At 40.6% G+C, this 26,020-nt stretch overlaps 3 protein-coding genes across 7 annotated transcripts in view; 2 read left to right on the top strand and 1 right to left on the bottom strand.

Moving 5' to 3' along the window:
* The first annotated feature begins 119 nt into the window (after positions 1 to 119).
* rbm12ba (RNA binding motif protein 12Ba) lies at positions 120 to 2,545 on the top strand. Of its 2 annotated transcripts, none has more exons than XM_017703881.2 (2): positions 120 to 237; positions 502 to 2,545. In XM_017703881.2, the coding sequence occupies exon 2, from the start codon at positions 535 to 537 to the stop codon at positions 2,167 to 2,169; it is 1,635 nt and encodes a 544-aa protein (XP_017559370.1). In that variant the 5' UTR covers positions 120 to 237; positions 502 to 534; the 3' UTR covers positions 2,170 to 2,545. The 2 variants fall into 2 exon arrangements, with proteins under 2 accessions (XP_017559370.1, XP_017559372.1); XM_017703883.2 differs by having other exon boundaries at positions 126 to 237; positions 505 to 2,545.
* Positions 2,546 to 3,930: 1,385 nt separating this feature from the next.
* On the bottom strand, positions 3,931 to 12,437 carry si:ch211-197h24.6. 2 transcript variants are annotated; one of them, XM_017704025.2, is made up of 12 exons: positions 12,330 to 12,437; positions 11,772 to 11,835; positions 9,928 to 9,958; positions 8,578 to 8,655; positions 8,366 to 8,505; positions 7,758 to 7,883; positions 7,075 to 7,120; positions 6,812 to 6,886; positions 5,619 to 6,025; positions 5,265 to 5,369; positions 4,609 to 4,705; positions 3,931 to 4,277 (listed from the first exon to the last, which is right to left on the bottom strand). In XM_017704025.2, exons 2-12 carry the CDS (start codon positions 11,820 to 11,822, stop codon positions 4,255 to 4,257), a joined length of 1,179 nt encoding a protein of 392 aa, XP_017559514.1. In that variant the 5' UTR covers positions 11,823 to 11,835; positions 12,330 to 12,437; the 3' UTR covers positions 3,931 to 4,254. The 2 variants fall into 2 exon arrangements, with proteins under 2 accessions (XP_017559514.1, XP_037390055.1); XM_037534158.1 differs by lacking the exon at positions 12,330 to 12,437 and adding an exon at positions 12,044 to 12,155.
* A 375-nt stretch (positions 12,438 to 12,812) lies between these two features.
* tex10 (testis expressed 10) overlaps positions 12,813 to 26,020 on the top strand; it is a 58,458-nt gene continuing 45,250 nt past the window's right edge. Inside the window, exons 1-2 of one of the 3 annotated variants that reach the window (XM_017704023.2) lie at positions 12,813 to 12,929; positions 13,646 to 13,839. In XM_017704023.2, coding sequence (XP_017559512.1) covers positions 13,660 to 13,839 — 180 coding nt within the window. In that variant the 5' untranslated portion in view covers positions 12,813 to 12,929; positions 13,646 to 13,659. Of the gene's footprint in view, positions 12,938 to 13,645; positions 13,840 to 26,020 lie in introns of all 3 variants that reach the window. The other 2 variants (XM_037533844.1, XM_017704024.2) reach the window with 2 other exon arrangements.

Raw genomic sequence — 26,020 nt, 5'->3', positions numbered from 1 at the left:
CCTTTTGCTCGCCGCTTCCTATAGGCTACTACAGGAAGCGTAGCCCCTTTCCAAGCCTCGCCTGTTCCTATTGGCTACCGAAAACTCATCTTGCTCCTCCCCTTTAAAAGTTGCGGACAGCGCGTTTCAGTCTCTGCAGCACGAGGGGTTTGGTTGAGAAGCGTGGTGACGGTGTAAAAGTAAACAAATATTTCTCGTAAAGCCGGGTCAGTCTCGTCTTTCACGAAAACGTGAAAGGTAAGTTCATTGAGGTGGACATGGGGGTAAAACTTTTCTTCCTCCTTCATTTCTGCCAAAGAGAAGCCTTCTACTCCAACTCCGGCCAGCTGCAGAACAAAGCAGAGAGAGCGAGACAGATTTTTGGGGGTTGCGTTCGGTTTTCTCCGACTGTGTTGCAGAAGAACAGGGCTTTTCGTCCTCGTACGCTACATAAAACTGTAACGGGCGTTTTTTGTGTTTAGGTTTTCCTCAGTTTAATTTTTTGCGTCCTTTTTTTCTCAGCAGGTATCACGTGTTTAGCGAGGCATTCCCGCCATGGTGACCGTGCGGCGTTTGTTGGGCCTGAACGCTGAAGCAGGCTCTGAGGACATTCGCGCATTCTTTCATGGCCTACACATTCCTGAAGGCGGCGTGCATATCATTGGAGGCAGGAGAGGGGAAGCCTTTATCATCTTTACCACAGAGAAGGATGGCCAGCTGGCTATGGAACGTAATGGAGAACTACTTAAAGGATCATCGATCACCCTTCATGTTAGCAGCTTAGCAGAGTTTAAGCGTAAAATTGAGTCACGATTAAGGAAACAAAAACGCTCAGTTGTGGAAAAGAAGGCTGCACAGATGGAAAGGAAGAAGCCAGATGTGAAAAAGGTTGTTGAAAAGGCAGACCTGCAGGTAGCAGCATTGCCAGAATTGGGGACTGCTCTATTGCTGGGAATAATGGCTGCCTTTCAAGGAATTCAGTCGAACAACCAAGAAAGCCAAAGCCAGTCGCTGCCAGCTAGCACCCATCAGCTACCAGCGTCACCCAGGCCACATCAGTCTGGAAACCAAATGATTCAAGGAATGGACCAAACACACCATATTAACAAAGGAAAGGAAAGCATTGCACAACCGATGAGAGTACATACTTTAGAGCATGAGAGCAGTAGTAGAGAGATCAAGGCTCATGAGCCAGGTTATCTTCGTCTTTATGGACTTCCTAATCATGTGACCAAAACTGAGGTGGGCCGGGTCCTTGAGGGTCTGTCTGTACTGGAGGTTATACCCAGTGTTTTTCTAGGCCGGGACTATTGCTGCCTAGTGAAGGTGGCTAGTTTGGAAGAGGCTGAGGAGGGCCTGAAGTACAGCCACAGGACCCTGGAGGATTCCTTTGTGGAGATCAGGATGGCACATGAGAGGATGTGGACATACGCAACGGAGCTGTATGAATGTGGCCAGTGTTCCACATCCTCAGAACCAGACAGAATCTCTCCTGATGGACATTTGTTTCAGACCTCCCTGTACAAAAAAGTGTCAGAAGACCGGTCACTATCAGGATCTCCAAAGCGATACCGTTTTGACTCCCCCCCCCCGACTACAGAGTACTGTGTAATGGTAAAGAACCTTTCTTCCAAGACTACTAAAACTGAGATAAAGGAGCTGTTTTCTTGTTTTCACCTTCCAAACAACAAGATCATCCATCTGCTAAACAAGTGGGGAGAACGAACATCTACTGCTTTCATCATATTTACACATGCAGAAGATTATGCTTCAGCTATGAACATGGACGGTAGCCCTAATGGCTCAAAAACGCTTGTTGTGTCATCTATCACTATGGATAAAATGAGAGAGTTAATGTACAAGGAAAGACATAAAGAAACAAAGAGATCATATTTTCCAGAGAAAGATTGGACTGCTCCGTCTTGTATTTATGCACGAAACTTCCCAGCTGACGTGAGAAAAATTGAAGTGAAGGACTTTTTCTGTTTATACCGCATCAGTGAGGATGACATTACGCTGCTTAAGGATGGCAATGGGAATGGCACTGGGGAAGCACTCATTGAGTTTAATTGTGAACAGGCTGCCAAAGAAGCTCACAGTCTACATGGGGATGTCTTCTTGGGACAAAAAATATTGCTTACCTGCATTTCACCACAGCAGATGAGGAGTATCCTGCAGGAAACACATTGAACCAAGATCCTGAAGAACCTTTCATGTTACATCATTTTTTTTGGAGGAGGGCAGCCAAAATTTTGCTTGTCTCAACAGTGAGTTGTACATATGACTTATACATACAGCATATACATACAGTGGACTCTACTTGGATTACTCTGCATCTGTTCAAATGAGAATATACAAAAGAAATGTAATCTTACATGGGAAATACAGAATCTATCCCAGAATTGTTAGAAAGAAAAAAAAATGCAGTGATGACCAGCGTGATGATTTCAGATCGAATTACTCTACAACTTTCCTTTTTTTTTTCTTTTCAGAAGTTATTTTATAACTTTGAGTGTTAATAGTTGTACATTTGTTTAATGAAATAAACATTCCTTGTATGCCACTATGCTGGGATCATTTGCTTGACTGCAGTTTCTATGTGCATTTGAGGTGATACTGACTGATGTTTTGAATAATCTTTATTTTTGATAGTACTAACAAGTAATGTTTATTAATCAAAAGAATAGTAATACTCACACTGTAAGATAGGCCTTAGCTTGTGTGGGAACGTGGACACCTGAAGTGCCCCTTTTAACAAAGAGGCCTCCAGACATTTGTGAGAACTTGCTAATGCAGCTGTGTGAGACAAGCTGTCCTTGATTTGATGAGAAGCAGTCTCTGAAGTAAGTGGATTTACAATGGAACCAGTCAAAGCTAATGCCCTTGGGAGTGTGGAACGTCAGGATGATAAAAATATGCGTCATATGTTTGGAAATTAAGGTTGCCAAGGGAAAGTGCAAGGTTTGGAGATGATAGATACTTTATTGATCCCGAAGGAAATTTAGCAGCCAGTAGCAGGACAGTAATAGTAATAAGGGTGTAAACAATATAATAAGAAGAATAAATAAAGATGCTATCTACAGGCATATATACAAATAGAAAAATACAAAAATCTGGAATAATATCTATAACCTGAGATGAAAGACGCAGTGCAATAATGTAAAGACATATAATGACAATACTGAATACATAAATATGTGCAGATACCAAAATAAAATGTGGTGTGACCAGATGTGCAAGATGCACAAAAAGGTGTGCAGAAAGCGCAATAGGTGCGGCAAGGTATCCAATTGTGCAGATGGATTAAAAAAAAAAAAAAAAAGTTTAGGGAAACAGCTATTCATCAAGAGCAACAGGCTCATTGTGTTACTGGTCAAGATTGAACAGGAGGTTCTTAATATCTGAATTAATGATGACTGTAACAACATTATTAATTTAAAATGACTTTACAGCAAGTATTTCACAAAGATGATGCCGAGGCACCTTGACCTTCATGTGAGGCCAGATGGAGCAATTTCTCTCAACTTCTTACTCATAGCAGGGTGATTTTGCAGATTTTATTTGTTTGTTACTAAGCAAACTACTAAACTCTCAGGTTTAAGAATGAAAATTGATATATATAATAGATCAAGACAAACTTAAAATGATCCCAAGTGACATTCAAACAATAATGGATGTTAGTTTATCCTTCTGGAGATTTTCAAAAAAGCAAATCATTAAGTAATAGTTACTTCTATCTAGGCCTGCTCTGCAGCTCAGAGCTCATCCTGTCTCATCAACATCCTGTTGAGTCACATACATTCATGCAAAACCACAGAACTGACTAATTTGCATATCAAGGTTGAGGCAACTGGTTGAGGTAAAGCAGAATGTGAGGTGCACATACAGAATGCTCTGACTCTATGCCAAAATGCTGCATCCACTATGAGCCATGACACCACACAGGAAAGATTATTTTAACTTTTTATTGAGATCACTGTAGAAAACATCTTCAAAAACACCTTACAAATATACATTATAACCTTTAAGTAATTTTATAATTGATCAGCAAATTCCTGCATTAGCCTGATAAATGGTGTTTGAATCGTTCCAGGAGAAGTGAGGACAGTAAACATAAAAGCTTTATTCAGAAGCTTGTAGGTATTTTGGTCCTAAAACAAAAAGAAAAATAAAAAAATAAAAACATTTGTACTGAAAAGTACATGAACAGGTTTGGTGAATGTGGGTTGCGAACACATGCAGAAAGCCACAAACAGGCATGACCACTTGAGCTGCTCAGTTGTAAAATCTTGAAGGGCCTACAGGAAGGAAAAGACAAGAGCATGTAATTACGTACTTTTATGCCAGCTGTGTGAATCAAAACACCCTGTTGCATGTCCCTGTGTCAAGAATGTTCCATTTGTGGCATGGAGTTAAAAGTAATGAACCAGTGCAGTCATTATACATGTATCCTTTTTGCTTGGGCTATTCTTATCAAGTTCCTCTGTTTAAGTCTTAAATTGCTTTTTAGGGTCCTTGAGTATATTTACTACTTTTGTGCTCAGTCATGGTGGACACCTCTACAAACACAAGCTGAGCTTGACAGTGGCGTAGCTGAGCAGTTAAGTGATGTTTGTGCAGCTGTTTTACCCGTCATGCTCCCAGAGAATCTGTTGTTGCCATTTGGCGGTAGGCGTGAAGAGAAATTCATATTTCCTAGAGAGCTTGATGGGGCAGAACTGGGCACCTAGAAAACATTTTACAAGCAAAGAGAGGAATCCAAAGGAATGGCAGTTGACCCAATACTTTGCAAAATTTATGCTGCATGAAGTAACAATACAATTAAAAGGAATTCAGTGTACTTGATTGGTGAACAATACTATTACTCACGATGCACGATTACTGGTAATTGTTCCAAGCAAACATCTGATTTATGGCAAACACAGCAGATTAAAAAGCCTAGTTGTACAGATACAAACTTTTTACAACTATTTTTAAAAGAAAAAAATAAAGTTTTCATAAAGCTGTTCAAAGTCAAAATTCACACCACTGCATCTTTACTAAAAATGCAGAAGCAAATCCCTTCTTCCTCTATTTATATCATTCAGTGATCTATTGAACTTCTGCTACTCCTTTAGTGACCAATGTCTGTGTTAGAGAACTTGTCAAACAAGCTCTACTTATTCTAATAAAGCATAATTGTGCATGTTTTGCTACAGTAGTTTACATCTGATATCGTATTTAATTTTTGTCTCAAATTTTCACAATTTTACTGAACTGTGTTATGTCATTGTTGAGGTTATTACCGAAGAGATGCTCCGGAGGCGATATTCCATTAAGACATCTGTGAGCTTCTGTGTGACCTTCAGCACAATTTGAGCATCATCTTCATTTTCAATGCGGAAAGTGTCCTAAAAATACATGGGCAAAAAAAAGATACATGGGCAAAACTTCCAAAGTTTAATGCTGTCAAACTGTATTTGTGTTTCAGGCTGGAAAAAAACTGTACTGAGCACTACCAAGTACCTCTTGAAATTGTAACATATTATCAGCACTACTGTAGCTCTTTAGCATCAGCTACTGGATAGAATTGCCGTTTGATAGCTTCATCTGAAACTAACTTCTAAATTGTCCATAACAAAGTATAAAAAAAATTGTACCAGATATCTGAGAAGTGTTGCAAGTGTGTTGCTGGGCTCTGGTGATTTGGGTCCACCTCCCATCATTCTGTCACCGCTGCTGTTCATAGGGAGGTCACTGAGAAAAGGTCTGCCTATACCCTCATTGCGTGGGCCCATTCCAAAGCCTTCTGAGCCCATGCGCATTGGTCCACTGTTGGGGAAACGCTGCATGCTCTCTGGGCTGCCCATAAGCCTGTCAGGACCTGGCATGGAATTACCATATCGACCAGGGCTGGGAAGTCTACCCATATCAGTCAGCCCCCTTCTTATGGGACCATCAGTCAGACCACCCTGCATGCTTGGGGGGAAATCAGACATCAGTCCACCCCGAGGCCGGAACTCACCAGGGAATGTGGTGTCAGAAAAACCACCACCAAATGGGCCACCTACGATACAGGAAAAACATTTTTAATCAAACATCTCACAGTAAGAAACCTGATCTGGGCTCAGCTTACAGCTTTTATAAAAATACTGATCAGAAGTACATAAACTGTTGACATATGATTAGTATGCTTTGAAAAACTTGACATGAATGTATAAAATCAGATTCTCGTTTAAAATAGTGCTTTAGCTGAAGATACCTTAAGATTCAAATTATACAGTTGAAGCTGTACAAATATGATCATTCACACAATCAGAATGGTATATAGTCTAGGCCCACATATGAATGTGGCTAAGATTTAAAAATGTGTCAAATTAAACGCAAAAAAAAAAGAAAAAAAAAAAGATTCGGATTACTTCAGACTAGTAATGTGAAAACCACTTAATGAGATCTGATCACATGTTTTCAATCAGAAAATCTAATCTTTTTAAATCACATCTGAGCAATTTTTATATGTAGTCTTACATTGGATAATAGCTGACTATAAAGCTTGTGTGTGTGACTATAAAGCTTAATGAAAACAGTTAAATCTGAATATGAACAGTCCAAAGCAAAACAACTGGAACTGAATAATAAGGATTATAAAGAAGGCATAGCCTCATACTCTGGCATATTTACACTAATATAAGAATACGTTTTCCCTCCCAAGAAGACAAAACACTTTTGTAAGTTGCTCTGGATAAATGTGCATGTCAAATGCTGTAATTCTAAATCAAAGATGCTAAATGTGTAAAACTACATGATTACTTTGTTAGGCTTTCCCATATCACAGGAACATGCACAAACTAACCTGGGTGAAGACCTCTTGGAGCAGGCCCAAGGAGACCTGCAGCACCTGGTCCCCCCACACTGGGATGTGCAGACTCTGAAAAACACAAACAGCATAAATTAAACTGAGAACTGTAGCATTCAACGACAGCTAGGACCTGAAACCAGTCAATTAACTTATAAAAGATTAAAAAGTAAAAATAATTTGGTTGCAAAGTTCTGTATGCTGATTCATTTGTGTGGTATAAACAGCCATCATGTGCATGTGAGGGAGGTAGCACTCACTCATGTTCTGAAATGCTGGAAGTTCACCAGGTTCCTTGATGACAACCTAGAGAAGAGAGATAATTGTGTGTAATTGAATGAGCACATGGTGTGAAATCATTACATGATGTATTCCTTCAAGCTAGCCAAAGAATGCATGTGTCTCTGGAAATGCTGCCAATGGAGTTTGAAACTTTATAGAAAATTTAGATCTTTATATTTTTTGTTTTTAGCCAACTTTTATAAAGCAGAAACTCACACTGTGTAGGCAAAGAGATGGGCCAGTCATGTGAGCATTTTAAATCAGAAAATAATAAATCAATCAATCAGTTTCCTATTTAAAATAACTTGAATGAAATAAAACATCAAAAGTATAAGGTAAGGTTACTATTAAGCACAAGAGGTCTTGCTATGATATTTCTGCTAGCAGCACCATTTAAATACAGTATTGAGCCATGTTATTTGTCATAATACTGCAATACATCACAACAAATTTGCCAATTGTTTTCACATGAACGTGGTGATTGTTCTATTTTTGTGCATCCCTACTATTAACCACTAATCATATCTTGTAACCTTATGTTTTTCTACACAAAACATATGTTGCCCTTCCTATCCATGTTCTACTGAGCATGTGTGTATGTAGGTAAGGAATGCTTACTGACGGTATAGAAGTACTGCTTTTTATATTCTGTACATCTTACCCTGATTTGACCTCTGCCTTCTGCTTTTTCCACCTCAGCAGCAGAGGCTTTAATGGCTTTTCTGATGGCTGGGTCTTTAGTTGCAGCCTCTTCATCATGAGGCACTTTGTCTGGGTGACTACGTTTCTATTGTGGGGCAGAAAATGTAACAGTCAATCATTTAACACTTAAAGCAAGGTGCTCAGGTCTATTTGCCTTGGGGGGTGGCAAAAAAAGCAATGTTTGTTGTGGGTCCAGGACCAAAGAGACAAAATTTATAAATAAGTATAAAAATGAAAAACATATGATTCAAAGCAAGTTTTTGAAAAAAAAAAAAAAAAAAAAAACACAAAATGGAACATACACAGCAACAAGACCAACTTTTGACAGCTTTGACTTAAAAGCTTGCGACAGCAGTTTTAGTTTGGCACTACTGGTGTGGTGAGTCTCTACCTTACAGCATTTTGTTACAATTGCTATGTACAGTGTAAAGGTATGAAGCTTGATCATATGTTTCTCCAACAACCGCCGGCATGAATTACAACCAAGAACTACCTTGTGGGATTTAATGCAGAGGAAAAGAAGAGTTGACATACAAAGTGCAATTAAATGAAACACATAGGTCTTACCATGTATCTGAAGCAATGCTTCCATCCGGTAATATGAGCTGCCATCTCATTCTGCAGCCGCTGGACCTTGCACAATTTACACTGATAATGAGGAGGCACTGATTTGGTGGGGCTGCGATACTCCCATACGTACTGCAAGCCTATGCACAAAGACATCCATCAATCAGTACTCACATTTTTCTATAATAAGTGCATTTTAAGATGCTACATACCAATAATTGGGTCTGTAACAGTTTTCAGACGTTTGCTCAGGGCGGGAATAGTCTGAATGGATCCATTCTTGGTGAACACTGACATAAGAGAGAAAAATTAGAAGGAAATGTCAATCTCATATAGCAGGGTACTACAGAACCCTCAGATAAGGGAAAACATTGGTCTTTTCAATCCACTGAAATTGGGCTAAACACTCACTGTGCCCTCATGCCCAGTAGAGCAAATAAGCACACTGTTAATCCCAGCAGGCTTAAAACAACAAGATAGAAAAGCTGTGGTCAAACAAATGAGCCACATCTTGAATTTGAGCACTGAACAACATGTAAAAACTCAACAGTCTCTGTTCAAAATAATCTGCCAGAAGACAGCTGCCAATGAGTCCTGATGGATTTCACTGGTCAAAGCAACACTCATCATGGCACATTTGAGGGGATCCTATTCTTCTTGGCCATCCTGAAAGTCAAAATGACCATAACAGTCATGTTTTATTTCCCCACATGCAAAACACTCATTTTTTGCCAGGTTGTGTTAAGGCACAGACAGAGTGGTCCACAGGGCAACTGAGCTCCAGACATGTAAGGCACTTCCTTACCTTCAAGCTAAGCTTAGCTTTCAGAAATGTTTTGATTTGTTTGGACAGTGGTTTGGCCACCAAACCTAGTCACACCTATCACATAAACTCCACAGATGCATGCTAGTACATAAATATACCACATCTGAAGGCAGATTTGCTTGGAAATGAGGCCTGCGTGATCGGGCTCCACGTTATGCCCCTACATTATGTTCTTCAACAAAAAGCTTTTCTTAGTTTTAGTATTCTTGTTCTAATGGACCAAACTTAACAGGCTTAGCAAGAAAGCCCAAAGCCAACAGGGCATTTAATCCAAAGCCAAGTCCACCTGGTTTACAACCATGACCCACATTCAGCCTACTGTCAACAACTGACTTAACAGTTGAGAATGACCAAGGTCAGGTACCTCACTACAATGTGCTGCAAAACTGAATATCGTTCTCCAGCTGACTTGAAAACAGCACAATTACTCCAAGAAAAAAAAAAATAAAAATCTACAACAGTTGATACAGGACATTATGTTGAAGTTTCTAATGTTGTTCAGAGTAGATTCCAATATCAATTGTATGAAGATAAATGAAGTACACAAAATAATTTATCTCCAAGCTTCCAAAAAGTGTTAAATCCTATCACAGCTATAGGAGCTATGCTTGCATACTATGTTGTAAAGCTCCAAAGCTCTGAAAGACCCCAGTGATGGCACATGGTGATGACATCACCAATGCCAGAAAGTGCTGAAGGTCAAAGAACAGAACTGGATGCTGAGGGCAGGACTTACCTATGTCACCACTGTGGAATTGCTGCTTTTTCTGTCATAGATGACAAATAAAACCATCGGAAAGAGAGAGATAAAGAGGAGTTAGAGATAGAATAGTATGTGAGGTGGGGAACAATACCCCACACTCTATGATCCATCCTCCTCTTCGTTGCTCTCCATCAGCAGAGGAGCAGACAATCCTTGGATAGGAATGCATGCTTAAGCCACCCAAGGGCCTCTTCAAAATCAGACACTCTCCCAGGTTGCCACAGATGTGCACTGGAAGAAAAGTAACGCATCTCTCCCCCACTGCTGAGTACAGCTGGGGGATAGTTTAGGCAAAGACATGAAAGTGGCAAGAGGCAGTCAAAGACTACTTACTGAAGCTCAAAGCAAATATGAAACTGTGCCATATGTGCAGCAACAGTTTTGAAGTGCTAATGCACTGGTGTTTACAGCAAATGAAAAAAGGCAGAAAAGTCACTAAAAAAAAGTCAGCAAGAGGACAAGTTGGGGCACAGGCAAACCAACTGTCATAGATCAGGAGTAATCCACTCAGACATTCATTTTAAATTTTCCTGACAAACTATATGGCCAAAAGTATGTGGATAATTCTAATTAGCTTGTTTGACTACTTCAGGATCATCCATTGCTAGTAAGTCTATGAAATCAAGCATACAGCTTTACAATCTATTTCCAAAATTTCCTAAAAAAAACCAAAAACAAACACCATCATACAGAAAAAGTGACTTTCAGGCATCTTCTCGAGAACCACAAAGAGCACCCATACTTGGTTAAAGCAATCTCTAACAAGTTCAAAACTACCTCTGGAACAAACACACCATAAACACAATAACAATTTTAGATGCTTCATAGATTGGGTTTCTAAAGTGACAGCAGCAGTCAAGCAGCTGCACATAAGCCTAATCACTACGTACAATGAATGGCAAGCCTTGGCTGGAGTGCTGCAATGCACACCACCACTGAATCCTGGAGCAGCAGAAGTGCATTCCCTGGAGTGATGAATCAGGATTCACTAAATGGTAATTTGATAGATGAATTAAGTCACATGCCAGGAGAATAGTGGCCCCACAGTGTTAAGTTTGGTGGAAGAGGAATTATGGGATGACTATGAACCATTTTTTCCCACCTAATCTCATTATTGCTCATGGGCTAAATGGAAGTGAATCCCTGCAGCCACATTCCAAAATCTGGTGGAAAGCGTTTCCAGAAGAGTGAAGAGTGTTACCGCAACAAAGAGAAGGCACTTCCAGATCAACATTCATGTTTTTAGTAAGAGATGTCAAAAGAGCACATAAGAATATGTTTGGGTGTTCATATACTTTTGGCCATGCAGTGTAGCTCTTATTCCATTACATATTTCAGTTTATAGTTATCTTTACACATATTTCTTCTTGAGCTCTTTAAAACATCACTAAGCTGATAAGCTTTAAGAAGAAACACATTGCTCCATTTCAAAATTGGAGGAAAGCAATCAAATCGCACTGTTCAGCATGTGCAAACAGCGAACAGCAAAAGAGGAGAAATTACATTGCAGGAACATACTTACCATATATAGCCGAAAATAATTTAGTACCAATCAATATACTACGGGGTAAAATCATGAGGTTTCACTTGGCCAACTCACTCAACATTCTGGATGAGGCCCATTGGACAATAATTTACCCACAAGGGGTGGAACTGACGCTACAGCATAAACGTATATTGCGTCCAGCTTTTCCGAAGCCTACCTGGACTGTATGAGGCATTAAAAAGGTTAACGCACTGTCACGAAATAAAGTGGTACAGTAACGATAGCTAGCTCCTGTTTCAAGGACAAAAGGCTTTAGCTAGCATAAGCTCACCTTCATGCCGGTGGTTTTCGCCTTCTTCTGAGGATTCTGTGGGCCTTCCATTTTGTCAGAAATCCTAGAATGGAAAAAACACGTTCTTAACCTTATGTTTAGCGATTAAACCTCGACTGAAAAAATCAGTTAGCCATCAGATATTAAATTTTGTCAGGTTTTGAATGCACATACGTCTAAGCTAAGGTAGCAAATACAGCTAGCTTAGCTCGCTAGCTAGCTAACGCCTGCAAACAACAAGCACAGCAATGTGAATGTAGCTAGTTAATGACCTTGTGGAAGACATTCTCTTGAACATTAACCAATTTACGTAAATCCTTGTAGAAAAAACGTAGCTTAGCGGTTAGCTAATTACAATTTAGAGATACAGCCATTTGAGTTCTATTGTTCCTTAACCAACGGCGAACATCTCTAAGCTAGTTAACGTCACCGTAACAAAGAATCTTAAATTGTTTTAGCATTTAGCTCAGATAACATAAAGAGTTACCGATTTACAATACATCTGTACTTTTTTCGGTGAGCAGTGTAAGGCGTGGCTGACAACGTGCTACACTTTACCTCAACTTTTTGAGCCAAAAACAATCCGATGATATTCTAAACGGACAAAACAATGTTCACAAACTCGCCGTTATGTGCAAAATCACAGAGGCGGGCGGAATACTGACATCTGGCACTTTCAAAATTGAAGTCTTATGGCTGATGTATGTGTAGAGAATTACTATATGTCTGTTCTTTTAATTACACATAAGATTTTCTTTATTTGGATATATTCATTTATTGTAGGTCAGTTTCTGATGTGGAGACTTATGACAATGGACAAGTGTCAAAAAAAGGCTCATCCAAATCAATACGTTACTCTTATTTTGAATTTGCATCAAAGCAAGACAAAGAGCTCCACTATTATTTTATATAACATGTCGCTCCAACTATATCGATAATTATGTGATCAATATTCACTAATAATTATTTTAGTGTTGATATACGTTCTTGGTTAGCATTTAAAACAATATAAGAAATATTACACTCAGGCATATGTGCGACTGATCCAGCATTCTTCAAGGACCCCTAATGAACAATCGGTCACAGACAGCACATTTAGATGAAATTCATTTGAAATTAAACTACGCCTGCTTGATTTTGCTCCTAATACCAAAGCACGTGAGTAGGTGAATATTTAATGTGGTGGAGAAATATCTAGCTAACTTATCGAGAGGAGAAATATCTAGCTAACTTAAGAATAAACTTCGTCTGTATGGTGTATGTAACATTAGATTTAGCACGTAACGTTAGCTGCCCACCTGCCTTACCCGGGATGCATCAGAGATTTTTCCCTTCATTTTTGATCTATTCCATTTTGTATGGAGATGAATTCGTGTCAAATTAAAAAGCAGTCACTAACTTTCACGGGAAAAACGTGAAATCCAATTCGCACATGACATAACTTTTCCATGGTGACATACAGAATATGTGCCAGAATGAAAAGCAAACCCTCTATTACATTGTTACCACTTTGCTTTACCTCTTTACTAAAAAAACATGAAAATTTGCATTTTAAAAACGTAATGCTTCATTCATGTTGAACACTGTCGTTGATCTCTGTTCTGATTAGCTGCTCTGTATAGTACAGTCCGGGCTGAAACAGTCATTATAACTGGACAGTGAATGGGCGGGTCTAAACTGCTGTAGGTTGAATAAACTGCTATATGTAAGCACACTGATTTTTGTGACATAACGAAAATCTCAATTCAAACTGGCTGTTTGAGCTTAGTTTCCAGGTGTGATCTTTACCAGTGGTTAAATACTACATCAAATTGAAATTTCAAAATTTTATGATTTCCAAAAGTTAGAAAATTGTTTTTTCACTTGTGATATAGGCTAGTACTAAAAAATGACCAAGAAGAGGAAAAGACAAGATGATTTTCACAAAGTCAAACTAAAAGTTGGCAAGAAGAAGCACAAGGCTGAGAATGCAACTAACATCAACTTCAAATCGAAGAGCATCCATTTACCGGAGCAGCTGAAGTGTGATGGCAGTGGACCCACAACACACCGACAGCTCAGCATTAAGGTTTAGTTACACTTGTTTTCTTTTCATTTGAGCCTGTTGTGTTTTTCTGTCACTGTCTGCCTCTCTCACTCACTCTATTTTAGACTCTATGTCAAAATTTTGCTGCTAGGTTCCCTCTACTTGTAAGATTGAAGAGATCTAGCCAGTCACTTGTAACACTACAAACTAGCTGAATGGGAGAATAAGCTGGCTATCTGTTTCAGTGTTGAAATTATGGAGAGTAGGGGTGCAATGATTATTCAACTTAGTTGACTAAAATCGATGACCAAATTAGTTGGCAACTAATTTAGTAGTTGGTTCGTTGGTGGAGAGTTAACAACAGCGCGATAGCAGCCTCAAGAACAAAATACTCAAAAGTGTGGGAGCATTTTACAAGTAACTCAGAACAAAGGTTGTCAGTTGTGCTGTTTGTAAAGCTGACCTTAGATGGCGCAGGAGCAGATCCATGATGGAGCATCTGAGAAAGAAACATGAGATTTATCTCAGTAAGATATGCTGCATCCCAAACCGCATGCTACCACACTAAATAGCAAATAAAATGTAGCAGATATACCATTAGAAGTGCACTCATTTGTGTAGTGTGTGAAGTACAGAAGTGTGCAGTTTGGGACTGTTGTGGCTCAAGTGTGCTAGTGAGCTAGGTAGTTAGCTAATGTTAATGCTAGGGCTGGGCGGTAAAACAATAATAATAAGTATAACGCTATATCTTTCCTCGATAGAACTATGAGAAATGTTCAATATAAATTTTTAATATAATAGACCATTCTCAAACTTCCGTGTTCTAGCGACAGCTGTGGTGGGGAAGAATCCAAGCCCTAGCTTAACCAGGGGACTAGCTGAATGTCTGGAGAAGTAAAGTTTATTAGTTTGCGCGCAGATACCAGATACCTAGCAAGGCCATAAGACACTGACTGGGCTGATGCAGTTTTATAGCAGGACTGATGACAAGATTAGGCTCAGCCTATACATGACATGTGACAGGTATGACAGACATGACCGTGTAGGGATAAACAAGATTAGGCAGAAGAATGTTCTAAATACAGTCACAGTATAGACAACACAATACTGAATATAACACTAAATATATTACAGAGCAGTACATTTCTACATTCCCCCATTAGAACATAATCTAAAATGTATGTTCTCGCAGTTCAATCAATCTATCCTTTTCTCTTTCAGAGAAATGTGGATCTCTTTCCCTTTAGTTCACACACAGGCAAATGGGGATAAAAAGTATTTTCATGTTCATAAGAAATATTTATGCTGGTGTAGTTTAGTCATTAAGCACTTAAAATAATTTGAGGCAAGAGTAAATAACAATAGCTACTATTTTTTATAGCTATGAAGTTGTAATTAGTATTGCCAACGCATATACTGCCGGCCAACAATCCGGGAGCTATCAGCATTTGGATTATAACGGGCAGCTCTATTTAAATTCAGACATCTATCAATAGGTAATGACCAGCTATTGTTACTTATGCCATCATTTGCTATTCTCATGGGTTCAGAAGCAGAAGGATCTGTACATGAAGCTTGTGCAGAAATATCAGACACTGGGATCACATATTAGCAGTGATGCAACGCATGACGAACAGAACAACCTCTTAGGTATGATTTTGTGCTCACAGAAATGCCTGAGCACAGACCATGCTGTGGTCACAAACATCCTCCTTCATGCCGGCAAAAGCTATTGTCAGACTGCTTATGAAAACTACAGGTTTCATCATTCTTTATTCCCTTTTTGTTATAAAAATGTTTTTTATTATGCAGCTTGTCACAGTGGTAGCCATCTTCTCTTCCAGAATAGTGGGGGCACGCATTGATGTGTCCAAACATCTTACAGGGAAGAGTCAGGGGACTTGAATAGGATGTCAGTTCCAGAGTCACTCATTCTATCCATCAGGTCATGGTACCTGTGTATCCATTTTCCTTGACATTTTAGAGCAGAGAATGTGGTAAGGAGGACTTGATATAGACCTTTTCATTTTGGCCCTAATGGCTGAGTATATGCACCTTAACTTTTTGTCCTCAGACAATAGGGTGACCCCCCCCCCCCCCCCCCCTTAAGTTCTTATGCATCCAACACCTGTTTCTGAGCAACAGCTTCAGATCTGTCTGAAGTCTGACAGTATTGCAGTAGGACTATCAGACATAACATATGTTTGCAGCTTTCATAACAAGCCTTAATCGTGGCATTTGCCATGATGAGACATTAGCTTTTAAATTTTTTTCTTATTAGTAAGAACACAGGTGATCTGGCAATCTACCTCTAGGTATTTCTACATACTGCTTTGTAACAGCCCACCGTGTGTATCGTCTGTCGTTATACTGGATCATCAATGTTTAACACAACATCAGCATTTGGCAAAGGCATTTTGCATACATACTTTGGACAGAACAAGAAACCAGCGTTTCACAGTCACAATCAGCTGAATCATATTACAGTTGCACCAGATGACTGCAAATAACATTTACAGGTGGCTTTTTGATTACTAAATTAGGGCCAATTAAAACTAGCAAGCGTGTTACCTCACCTTTATGCTGTCACTAAAATGATCTTGTCCTGTAAGAGCAAAGAGGTAACTCAGTGAGAACATGATCCATAAATTTAGGAGCAACAGCTAAAACCACATGAATAGTTGGCCTGGGTTGCTCTCAGGCAGGTGACAGGTCTATTTTAACAGAGTAACAAAACATAGACCTCTCTTTGTCATCATGAGTTTGAGTTAAACAGCTAGACACAAACCCTAGTGATGCTGAAACATATGGTGTGAATAGTAGTTCCATGTTCACTCTACCTAGGGCACTGCATAACGCAGGTTTAAGAGAATGAAAACTCATTACTTATTATTTAGCTGAAATTCAGTTGTTTTAAAACTCTGTTTTAAAACTTTGATTTTCTGTTTTAGTTAGATCATGTAGTGGTAGTAGATTTTCACAAAAACCTCAATTCAAGACTGTCACTAATTGCACAACCCCAGAAAAGATTGCAGCTGTGCTAACGTACCAGGTCATAAAGTAGCACATACTGTGGCACAACAGTCAGGTAAAATTGACTCCTGAGCCTGTAAAACCAGCTGTCCTGAATACTGACCAGAAGATTTAATCTGAGACTTTTTCATATAATGCTTTGTGTCCTAACGAATGTAGGTATTCTGACAAATCTAGCAAGTCATGTTCACACATATATATATATATATATATATAGGTGAGGGACTTGGTTAGGAAACAACACCCTTTGTCTAACTAAAGCCTCCACAACGTGTTGAATACCTGACAGTGCTGCATTATTAATTTTATACTGCTTGGTATTCAGACAAGGAAAACCCAGTCAGGTTGACATGTTCAACCTTTAGTTAGCCACAATCTGCAAAAGATTTGGACCCATTCAGGCATAAAAAAATAAAACTGTGAGACCTTGCCCCATGAGCTGATTGATGACACCTAATGCCACCATGATTACACAGGACAACCATAAAACTTGTACAGACCCCAGTGCAGGGCAGAGGTCAGCGCTACTTTGGGCTTTTAAACACAACTTCAGTTGTATTTGAAACCCATCTTGAGTTTTCCAGGAAGATATTCCCAGTCACTATATCAGACAAGGTTCTAGACTTATTTTAAAACTTCAAACTTTTCCTTACGTTTATATTTCCACAGGCCTATTTTGCCTTGGAGGCAGCATGCATTAAGACATGCTCTGTGAGTTTACTCTCTACTTGTGTGCAAGAATGTCATATTTAGCTTCTCATCTAGGGACCATATTTTATCTGAATGAACAGGCACTTTCTTTTGATAGTATTTGTCCAAACTAGATTAATCGAAATGTTTATATAACTGTTCATCCATTATGACAATAAAAACATTATCAGACCAATCACGTGCCACCCTACCATCTCTATGTGACTTTTCTCCTGCCATGGGCTTACGGCAGCAGGCCATAATATAGGCCTAAACACACTACCACAGTCTTCCCCTCTGTTCCGTCAACGAGAGGAGGATAACCTACCGGTCTTAGGGTTTGCTTCAAAATGAGCACTCACCTACAGCGTAAAGATGAGATGTCCAATCCGGGTCACGTCACCATTTGAAGAATCCAAACCCTAACTTAACCAGGGGACCAGCCATATGTCTGGAGAAGTGAGGTTTATTCGTTTGCGCGCATATACCAGACACCTTCATTGTTTTTTGCAAATATTCACTCATTTTGAATTTGTTGTCTGCAACACATTCCAAAGAAGTTGGGACAGGGGCATGTTTACCACTGTGTTACATCACATTTCCTTTTAACAACACTCAATAAGTGTTTGGGAACTGAGGTCACTAATTGTTGAAGCTTTGTAGACGGAATTCTTTCCCATTCTTGTTTGATGTACAACTTCAGTTGTTCAACAGTCTGAGGTCTCCGTTGTTGTATTGTGTGCTTCATAATGCGCCACACATTTTCAATGGGAGACAGGTCTGGACTGCAGAGAGGCCAGTCTAGTACCCGCACTCTTTTACTGCGAAGCCACACTGTTGTAACACGTGCAGATTGTGGCTTGGCATTGTCTTGCTGAAATAAGCAGGGACATCCCTGAAAAAGACGTCGGTTGAATGGCAACATATGTTGCTCCAAGACCTGTATGTACCTTTAAGCATTAATGGTGCCTTCACAGATGTGCAAGTTACCCATGCCATGGGCACTAACACACCCCCATACCATCAGAGATGCTGGCTTTTGAACTTTGTGCTGGTAACAATCCAGACAGTCCTTTTCCTCTTTGGCCCGGAGGACACGACGTCCATGATTACCAAAAACAATTTGAAATGTGGACTCGTCAGACCACAGGACACTTTTCCACTTTGCGTCAGTCCATCTCAGAGAAGCCAGCGGCATTTCTGGGTGTTGTTGATATATGGCTTTTGCTTTGCATGGCACAGTTTTAACTTGCACTTGTAGATGGAGCGACAAACTGTGTTCACTGACACTGGTTTTCTGAAGTGTTCCTGAGCCCATGTGGTAATATCAATTACAGAATGATGACGATTTTTAGTGCTGTGGTGCCTGAGGGATCAAAGGTCACAGGCATTCAATGTTGGTTTTCTGTCTTGCCACTTACTTGCAGAGATTTCTGTTCTGTACTGTACATGATGTTGGACTGTAGATGATGAAATCCCTAAATTCCTTGCAATTGCACGTTGTGATAGGTTGTTCTTAAACTGTTGGACTATTTGCTCACGCAGTTGTTCACAAAGTGGTGAACCTCACCCCATCCTTGCTTGTGAATGACTGAGCCTTTCAGGGATGCTCCCTTTATACCCAATCATGACAGTCACCTGTTTTCAATTAACCTGTTCACCTGTGGAATGTTCCAAACAGGTGTTTTTTGAGCTTTCCTCAACTTTCCCAGTGTTTTGTTGCCCCTGTCCCAACTTCTTTGGAATGTGTTGCAGGCATCAAATTCAAAATGTGTGAATATTTGCAAAAAGCAATAAAGTTTATCCATTTGAACAATAAATATGTTGTCTTTGTAGTGTATTTAATGGAATATAGGTTGAAAAGGATTTGTAAATCATAATATTCTGTTTTTATTTATGTTTTACACCCCACGTCCCAACTTCATTGGAATTGGGGTTGTACATGACAGGTGTGACAGACATGACCATGTAGGGATAAACAAGAATAGGCAGAAGAATGTTCTAAATACAATTATAGTACAGGCAATACAATACTGAATATAACACTAAACATATTACAGAGCAGTACATTTATACAGTGCCATTTTCTACTGCAAGGAAAGTGATACTTCTCGGCTGCCACCAGGACACTTCCGAGTTTTTCGACATGAGGGAGAGGGAGGGGGCAACGAGTGAAAAAGCGTTGCCAAATGTACTTGAGCATACGTTTGCTGTTTGAGTGTAGCAGCTGGCGATCTGTTCTCCAGTGACCAAGTGTGAGTGACGAGATAAGTGGTGTGACTGTATCTTAATAAGCTTTAGTCTTATTTTGGTATTAGTGCATTCCCAAGCAACAAAAGTGAAATAAAGAAGTGTGTTCAAGCAAGTTACAGCCATGAAGTAACCCGAGGAAAACAGGAGTGTGCTGTCTTTCCATGCTAGCTGCTTTTAGCAGATGGCTGACTTGAAGAAGTGCTCTGTAACTCGCACAACCCGGCCAATTGGCGAATTGATATCAAAACCAAACACAAAGCACCGCTTTCAATTTAAACATACAGTGGGGAAAATAAGTATTTGATACACTGCTGATTTTGCAAATTTTACCACCTACAAAGAATGGAGAGGTCTGTAATTTTTATTGTAGGTACACTTCAACTGTGAGAGACAGAATCTAAAAAAAATCCAGAAAATCACATTGTATGATTTTTAAATAATTAATTTTCGTGAAATAAGTATTTGATACAATAGGAAAACAGAACTTACTATTTGGTACAGAAACCATTGTTTGCAATTACAGAGGTCAGACATTTCCTGTAGTTCTTGACCAAGTTTACACACACTGCAGCAGGGATTTTGGCCCACTCCTTCATACAGATCTTCTCCAGGTCTTTCAGTTTGCTGAGCAATATTGAGTTTCGGCTCCCTCCAAAGATTTTCTACTGGGTTCAGGTCTGGAGACTGGCTAGGCCAGGAACCTTGGACCTTGAAATGCTTCTTCTTACGGAGCCACTCCTTAGTTGCCTAAGGCTGTGTGTTTCGGGTCATTGTCATGCTGGAAGACCCAGCCACGACCCTTCTTTGTTGGAGATTTTGTTGGCCAAAATCTCACGATACATGGCCCCATCCATCCTCCCTTCAATACAGTGCAGTTGTCCTGTCCCCTTTGCAGAAAAGCACCCCCAAAGTATGATGTTTCCACCACCATGCTTCACGGTTGGAACAGTGTTCTTGGGGTTGTACTCATCCTTCTTCTTCCTCCAAACTGCGAGTGGAGTTGATACCAAAAAGGTCACTGAGAGCCAGAATTCTTGCTGGTTGGTAGGTGATCAAATACAGGTTTCAATTTCATGCAATAAAATGCAAATTAATTATTTAAAAATGATACAATGTGATTTTCTGGATTTTTTTTAGATTCTGTCTCTCACAGTTGAAGTGTACCTACGATAAAAATTACAGACCTCTCCATTCTTTGTAGGTGGGGAAACTTGCAAAATCTGCAGTGTGTCAAATACTTATTTTCCCCACTGTACCTGAAAGGAGGAAATTGCGGTTCACCCTGAAATGGTCTCATCTGACCACAGGACCTGTGGATCATCCAGTTGGTCATTAGTGAACTTCATACGGGCCTGGACATGTGCTGGAATGAACAGGGGGACCTTGCATGCCCTGCAGGATTTTAATCCATGATGGCGCAGTGTTTTAATAACGGTAATCTTTGAGACTGTGGTCTCAGCTCTCTTCAGGTCATTGACCAAGTCCTCCTGTGTAGTTCTGGGCTGATTCCTGACCTTTCTCAGAATCCTCCTTACCCCACGAGGTGAGATCATGCATGGAGCCCCGGACCAAGGAAGATTGACAGTCATCTTGTGTTTCTTCCATTTTCTAATAATAACTGTTGTTGCCTTCTCACCAAGCTGCTTTCCTATTGTCCTGTAGCCCATCCCAGCCTTGGACAGGACTACAATTTTGTCCCTAGTGTCCTTAGACTGCTCTTTGGTCTTGGCCATGGTGGAGAGGCTGGAGTGTGATTGATTGAGTGTGTGGACAGGTGTCTTTTATACTGGTAGCAAGTTCAAACAGGTGCAATTAATACAGGTAATGAGTGCAGAGTAGTAGGGCTTCTTAAAGAAAAACTAACAGGTCAGTGAGAGCCAGAATTCTTGCTGGTTGGTAGGTGATCAAATACAGTTTTCAATTTCATGCAATAAAGTGCAAATTAATTATTTAAAAATCATACAATGTGATTTTCTGGATTTTTTTTTTTTTAGATTCTGTCTCTCACGGTTGAAGTGTACCTACGATAAAAATTACAGACCTCTCCATTCTTTGTAGGTGGGGAAACTTGCAAAATCTGCAGTGTGTCAAATACTTATTTTCCCCTTTTTTCACTGTACCTAAAAGGAGGACTCTTGTTGGTCTGGTTTTGGAAATTGCGGTTCACCCTGAAATTACAATGTAGAAATCCAGATGTCTGCTAGGTGGTGTTTGAATGCGTGGATGTGGTAGGAATGATGGCAGTAAGGCAGTGTGATCCATCACTGACCTACTGAGCCAGCTAATGTTTGCTGTTTGTACTAAGTTGACCTTTTTTTGAGAAACTAAAAAGTTTAGCAATGTTGTTGGCCACTTGCTTAGCATTTGTAACAGGATAGCCTAACAGTCGTCACCAGACAGCTAAAAATAATCTATTTTCTTTCTTAAACTATGACTATTACGAAAATTATTACGAAGAGTTGGTCCAGTGTTCCACGACCAGGACGGAACCCACACTGCTCCTCTTGGATCCGAAGTTCAACTATAAGCCGGACTCTCTTCTCCAGTACCCCTGCATAGACCTTACCAGGGAGGCTGAGGAGTGTGATTCCCCTGTAGTTGGAACACACCCTCCGGTCCCCTTTTTTAAAAAGAGGCACCACCACCCCAGTCTGCCAATCCAGTGGCACCGCCCCCGATGTCCACGCAATGTTGAAAAGGCGTGTCAGCCAAGACAGCCCCACAACATCCAGAGCCTTGAGGAACTCAGGGCGGATCTCATCCACCCCTGGAGCCTTGCCACCAAGGAGCTTCTTAAATACCTTAGCGGCTTCGGCCTCAGTAATGGACAAGCCTTCCCATGTCCCCAGACTCTGCCTCCTCACTGGAGAACGTGTCTTTTTTTGAGAAACTAAAAAGTTTAGCAATGTTGTTGCCCACTTGCATAGCATTTGTAACAGGATAGCCTAACAGTCGTCACCAGACAGCTAAAAATAATCTATTTTCTTTCTTAAACTATGACTGTTACGAAAATTGCTGCCATGCTTTTCCAGCTGATAACAGCCAACCAGAAACCTTCTCCCACTGTCCTATGACAGATTTGTGAAATGTTCCACTGTTTGGCGAGTGTTTGTCATGTTCTAACCATAAAGTCGAAGTCAGCAGCACACCATCTCCACTATATACAGTGCTAGTGGCACACTGCTTTCCCCTTCTGAGTCGCCTGACGGTTTGCCAGAATCTTTTCGGAGCCGACTTAGTCACTTTCCAAGGCCTCACCAAACTGCACCCATACACAGGTTTTTGCCTTGGCGACGACTGAAGCCGCAGATTGCTTGGCCTGTCGATACCTGCCAGCTGCCTCTGGTGTCCCACAGGCCAACCATGCCCGGTAGGACTCCTTCTTCAGCTTGACGGTATCTCTCACCTGGGGTGTCCACCACCGGGTTCGAGGATTACCGCCCCGACAGGCACCAACTACCTTACGGCCACAGCTACAGTCAGCCGCTTCAACAATGGAGGAATGGAACATGGCCCATTCTGAGTCAATGTCCCACACCTCCCCCGATATCTGGTCAAAGTTCTGACGGAGGTGTGAGTTGAAGATCAATCTGACAGGTTCTTCTGCCAGACGTTCCCAGCAAACCCTCACTATACGTTTGGGCTTGCCTGGTATGACCGGCATCTTCCCCCACCACCTGAACCAACACAGCCCCCCAGGTCTCACTATCATTGCCCACGTGAGCGTTGAAGTCCCCCAGTAGGACAATAGAGTCTCCAGGAGGAGCACTTTCAAGCACCCTTTCCAAGGACTCTAAGAAGGCTGGGTACTCTGAACTGCTGTTCGGTGCATAAGTACAGACAGCAGTCAGGACCCGTTCCCCAACCCGAAGGCGTAGGGAAGCTACCCTCTCGTCCACCGGAGTAAACCCCAACATACAGGCACCGAGTCGAGGGGCTATGAGAAAGCCCACACCTGCCCGCCGCCTCTCACCATGGGCAACTCCAGAAAAAAGTCCAGCCACTCTCAAGGAGATTGGACCCAGAGCCCAAGCTGTGTATTGAGGTGAGCCCGACTATATCTAGCCGGTATCTCTCAACCTCGCGCACCAACTCAGGCTCCTTCCTCGCCAGTGAGGTAACGTTCCAAGTTCCAAAAGTTTCAGCAACCGAGGATCAGAACGCCAAGGCCCACGCCTTCGGACACTGCCCGATCCACAAAGCCCCGAACCCCTACTACTGCCCCTCCCATTGATGGTGGGTCGATGGGAGGGGGGACTCATGTAACTCCTTCGGGCTGGGCCCGGCCGGGCACCATGAGTAAATGCCCGGCCACCAGACGCTCGCTGGCGAGCCCCTCCCCCAGGCCTGGCTCCAGGGTGGGGCCCCGGTAACCCTGTTCTGTGAAAGAAAGAGGTGAAAGAAATAATAATGAAAGATAATTCATTAATAATAATGAAAGAAATAATGATTTGACGTTTATTGTGATATGTATCGATATCGAACAATATGAATTTTGTTTATTGTGATAACATTTTTGGCCATATCGCCCAGCTCTAGTTAATGCTAAATGCCATCCCTTATTTACGAGCTGAGCTATAACATTTTCTGTTTCAAAATTCTCTGGAATCGTTAGTAGAGTTGGAGCAGAAAAGCAAATAACTTATTTACAATGCCCCTGTTTACTTTCCAGATAATGTTTACACTTTTAAACACAGCATCATTGTTGAGACCACCGGTGCGGTTAAATTCATCAAACGTTTGGCTCCACTCGCAAACAGGTTAAGGAGGTAAAGTTAGTTCTCAGCAGACATGCAAGGCAGCTGGACGAAGGTTTCTGCTGAAATTAAGCATTTACACAAAGTCTTTTAAATTTAACTGTTTATAAAAAAGTTTGCCACAAATGTACGCCACTTTCCCATCCGCTCCACCAGAGCGTGACTCCTCTGCAGGCTGAGAATATCTGCTCTTAGAGCAGAGCGAGACTCTTTGTGTGCTGGGTAGGAGTGCAATGATTATTCGACTTGGTTGATTATAATTGACGACCAAATTAGTTGGCAACTAGTTTTGTAGTCGATTAGTTAGTGATGTCATTACACGTCTTTCTTGCGCTCACTAGCATCGTTTTGACATTACCGCTTACTGGAGAGCCAACAACAGGGCAATGGCAGCCTCAAGAATAAAATCCTCCAGTCTGGGGTCAGAAAAAGGTTGTCAGTTGTGCTATTTGTAAAGTCGACCTTAGCTGGCACGGGAGCACATCCTCCGTGTTGAGCTGGACAAAGGGTTACCTTTGAAATTAAACGTTTAAATCATTCACATTTACTGTTCATAGAGAAGTTTGCCAGAAACGTTTGCCACTTTCCCCTCCACTAACAGTGGTGAATATTTGCTCTCAGGAGAACGAGACTCGTACAGGAGCCCAGAGAGACGCTGACTTTCCTAAGTTTCAATAAAGATCTGTGATTGTAGAATTTAGTTTCGTCAGAGTCTAGACAGTAGAATGCACAGATCAGACTGGTTAAAAAAAAGTGGCCATGATGTGGCAGCTCAGTCGAGGCTGCGATGTGGCTGCTCAATGGCGGCCAAGATGTGGCTCCTAAATGGCGCTAATAAAAGTTTAAAATAATAATAAAACAAAGAAATGCTGATTATCCTGTGATTGTAGAATTCAGCTGCTACTTTGCACATCGTTGGTTTAAAATTTTGAAAAGAAAAAGATATTGGAGTTTTATTTATCTTTTGTATAAACAGGTAAGTTCATTTTACATAAGTTATTAATCTATATCATTTTAGTTGTTAGTTATCAAATACATAAAACAAACAAAAACAAATTTTAAAGTTGATGGCTACATAATTGTTATTTGGAAATAGTGATTCATAATCTGAATGACTGATTATTCGTTTCACTACTCGATAGATTATTTGACTAGTAAATTAGTTGTTTGTTGCAGCCCTAAATTTCCTAAGCTGTTTGGGGAATATGATGAGCCTGTGGAAAAAATACCATTCAGGGTATATCATTCTATTTAGAGTTAGGCAGTTATTGGCTTCCTTGTATTGTGCCTTATTGAAAAAGCAGTGCTTGCAGAAACATGTTTTACAATGAATTCAAAACAGGCTGTTTTAGCAGCTTAGTTTCCAGGTGTTCCAGAATTTGATCATTTTTTTAAATTGATTTTAATTGATCACATGCTTTTTAACATGCTATTCTGTTAGTCTAGCTTTACATGGTGGTATTTTAATGCAGCTAGATTTATGTTGGGAA

The sequence above is a fragment of the Pygocentrus nattereri genome, chromosome 24 (genome assembly GCF_015220715.1).
Source record: "Pygocentrus nattereri isolate fPygNat1 chromosome 24, fPygNat1.pri, whole genome shotgun sequence".
NCBI classification, from domain to species: domain Eukaryota; kingdom Metazoa; phylum Chordata; class Actinopteri; order Characiformes; family Serrasalmidae; genus Pygocentrus; species Pygocentrus nattereri.
The sequence above is the reverse complement of the archived record's forward strand: the minus strand, read 5'-3'. Positions and strand labels throughout refer to the sequence as shown.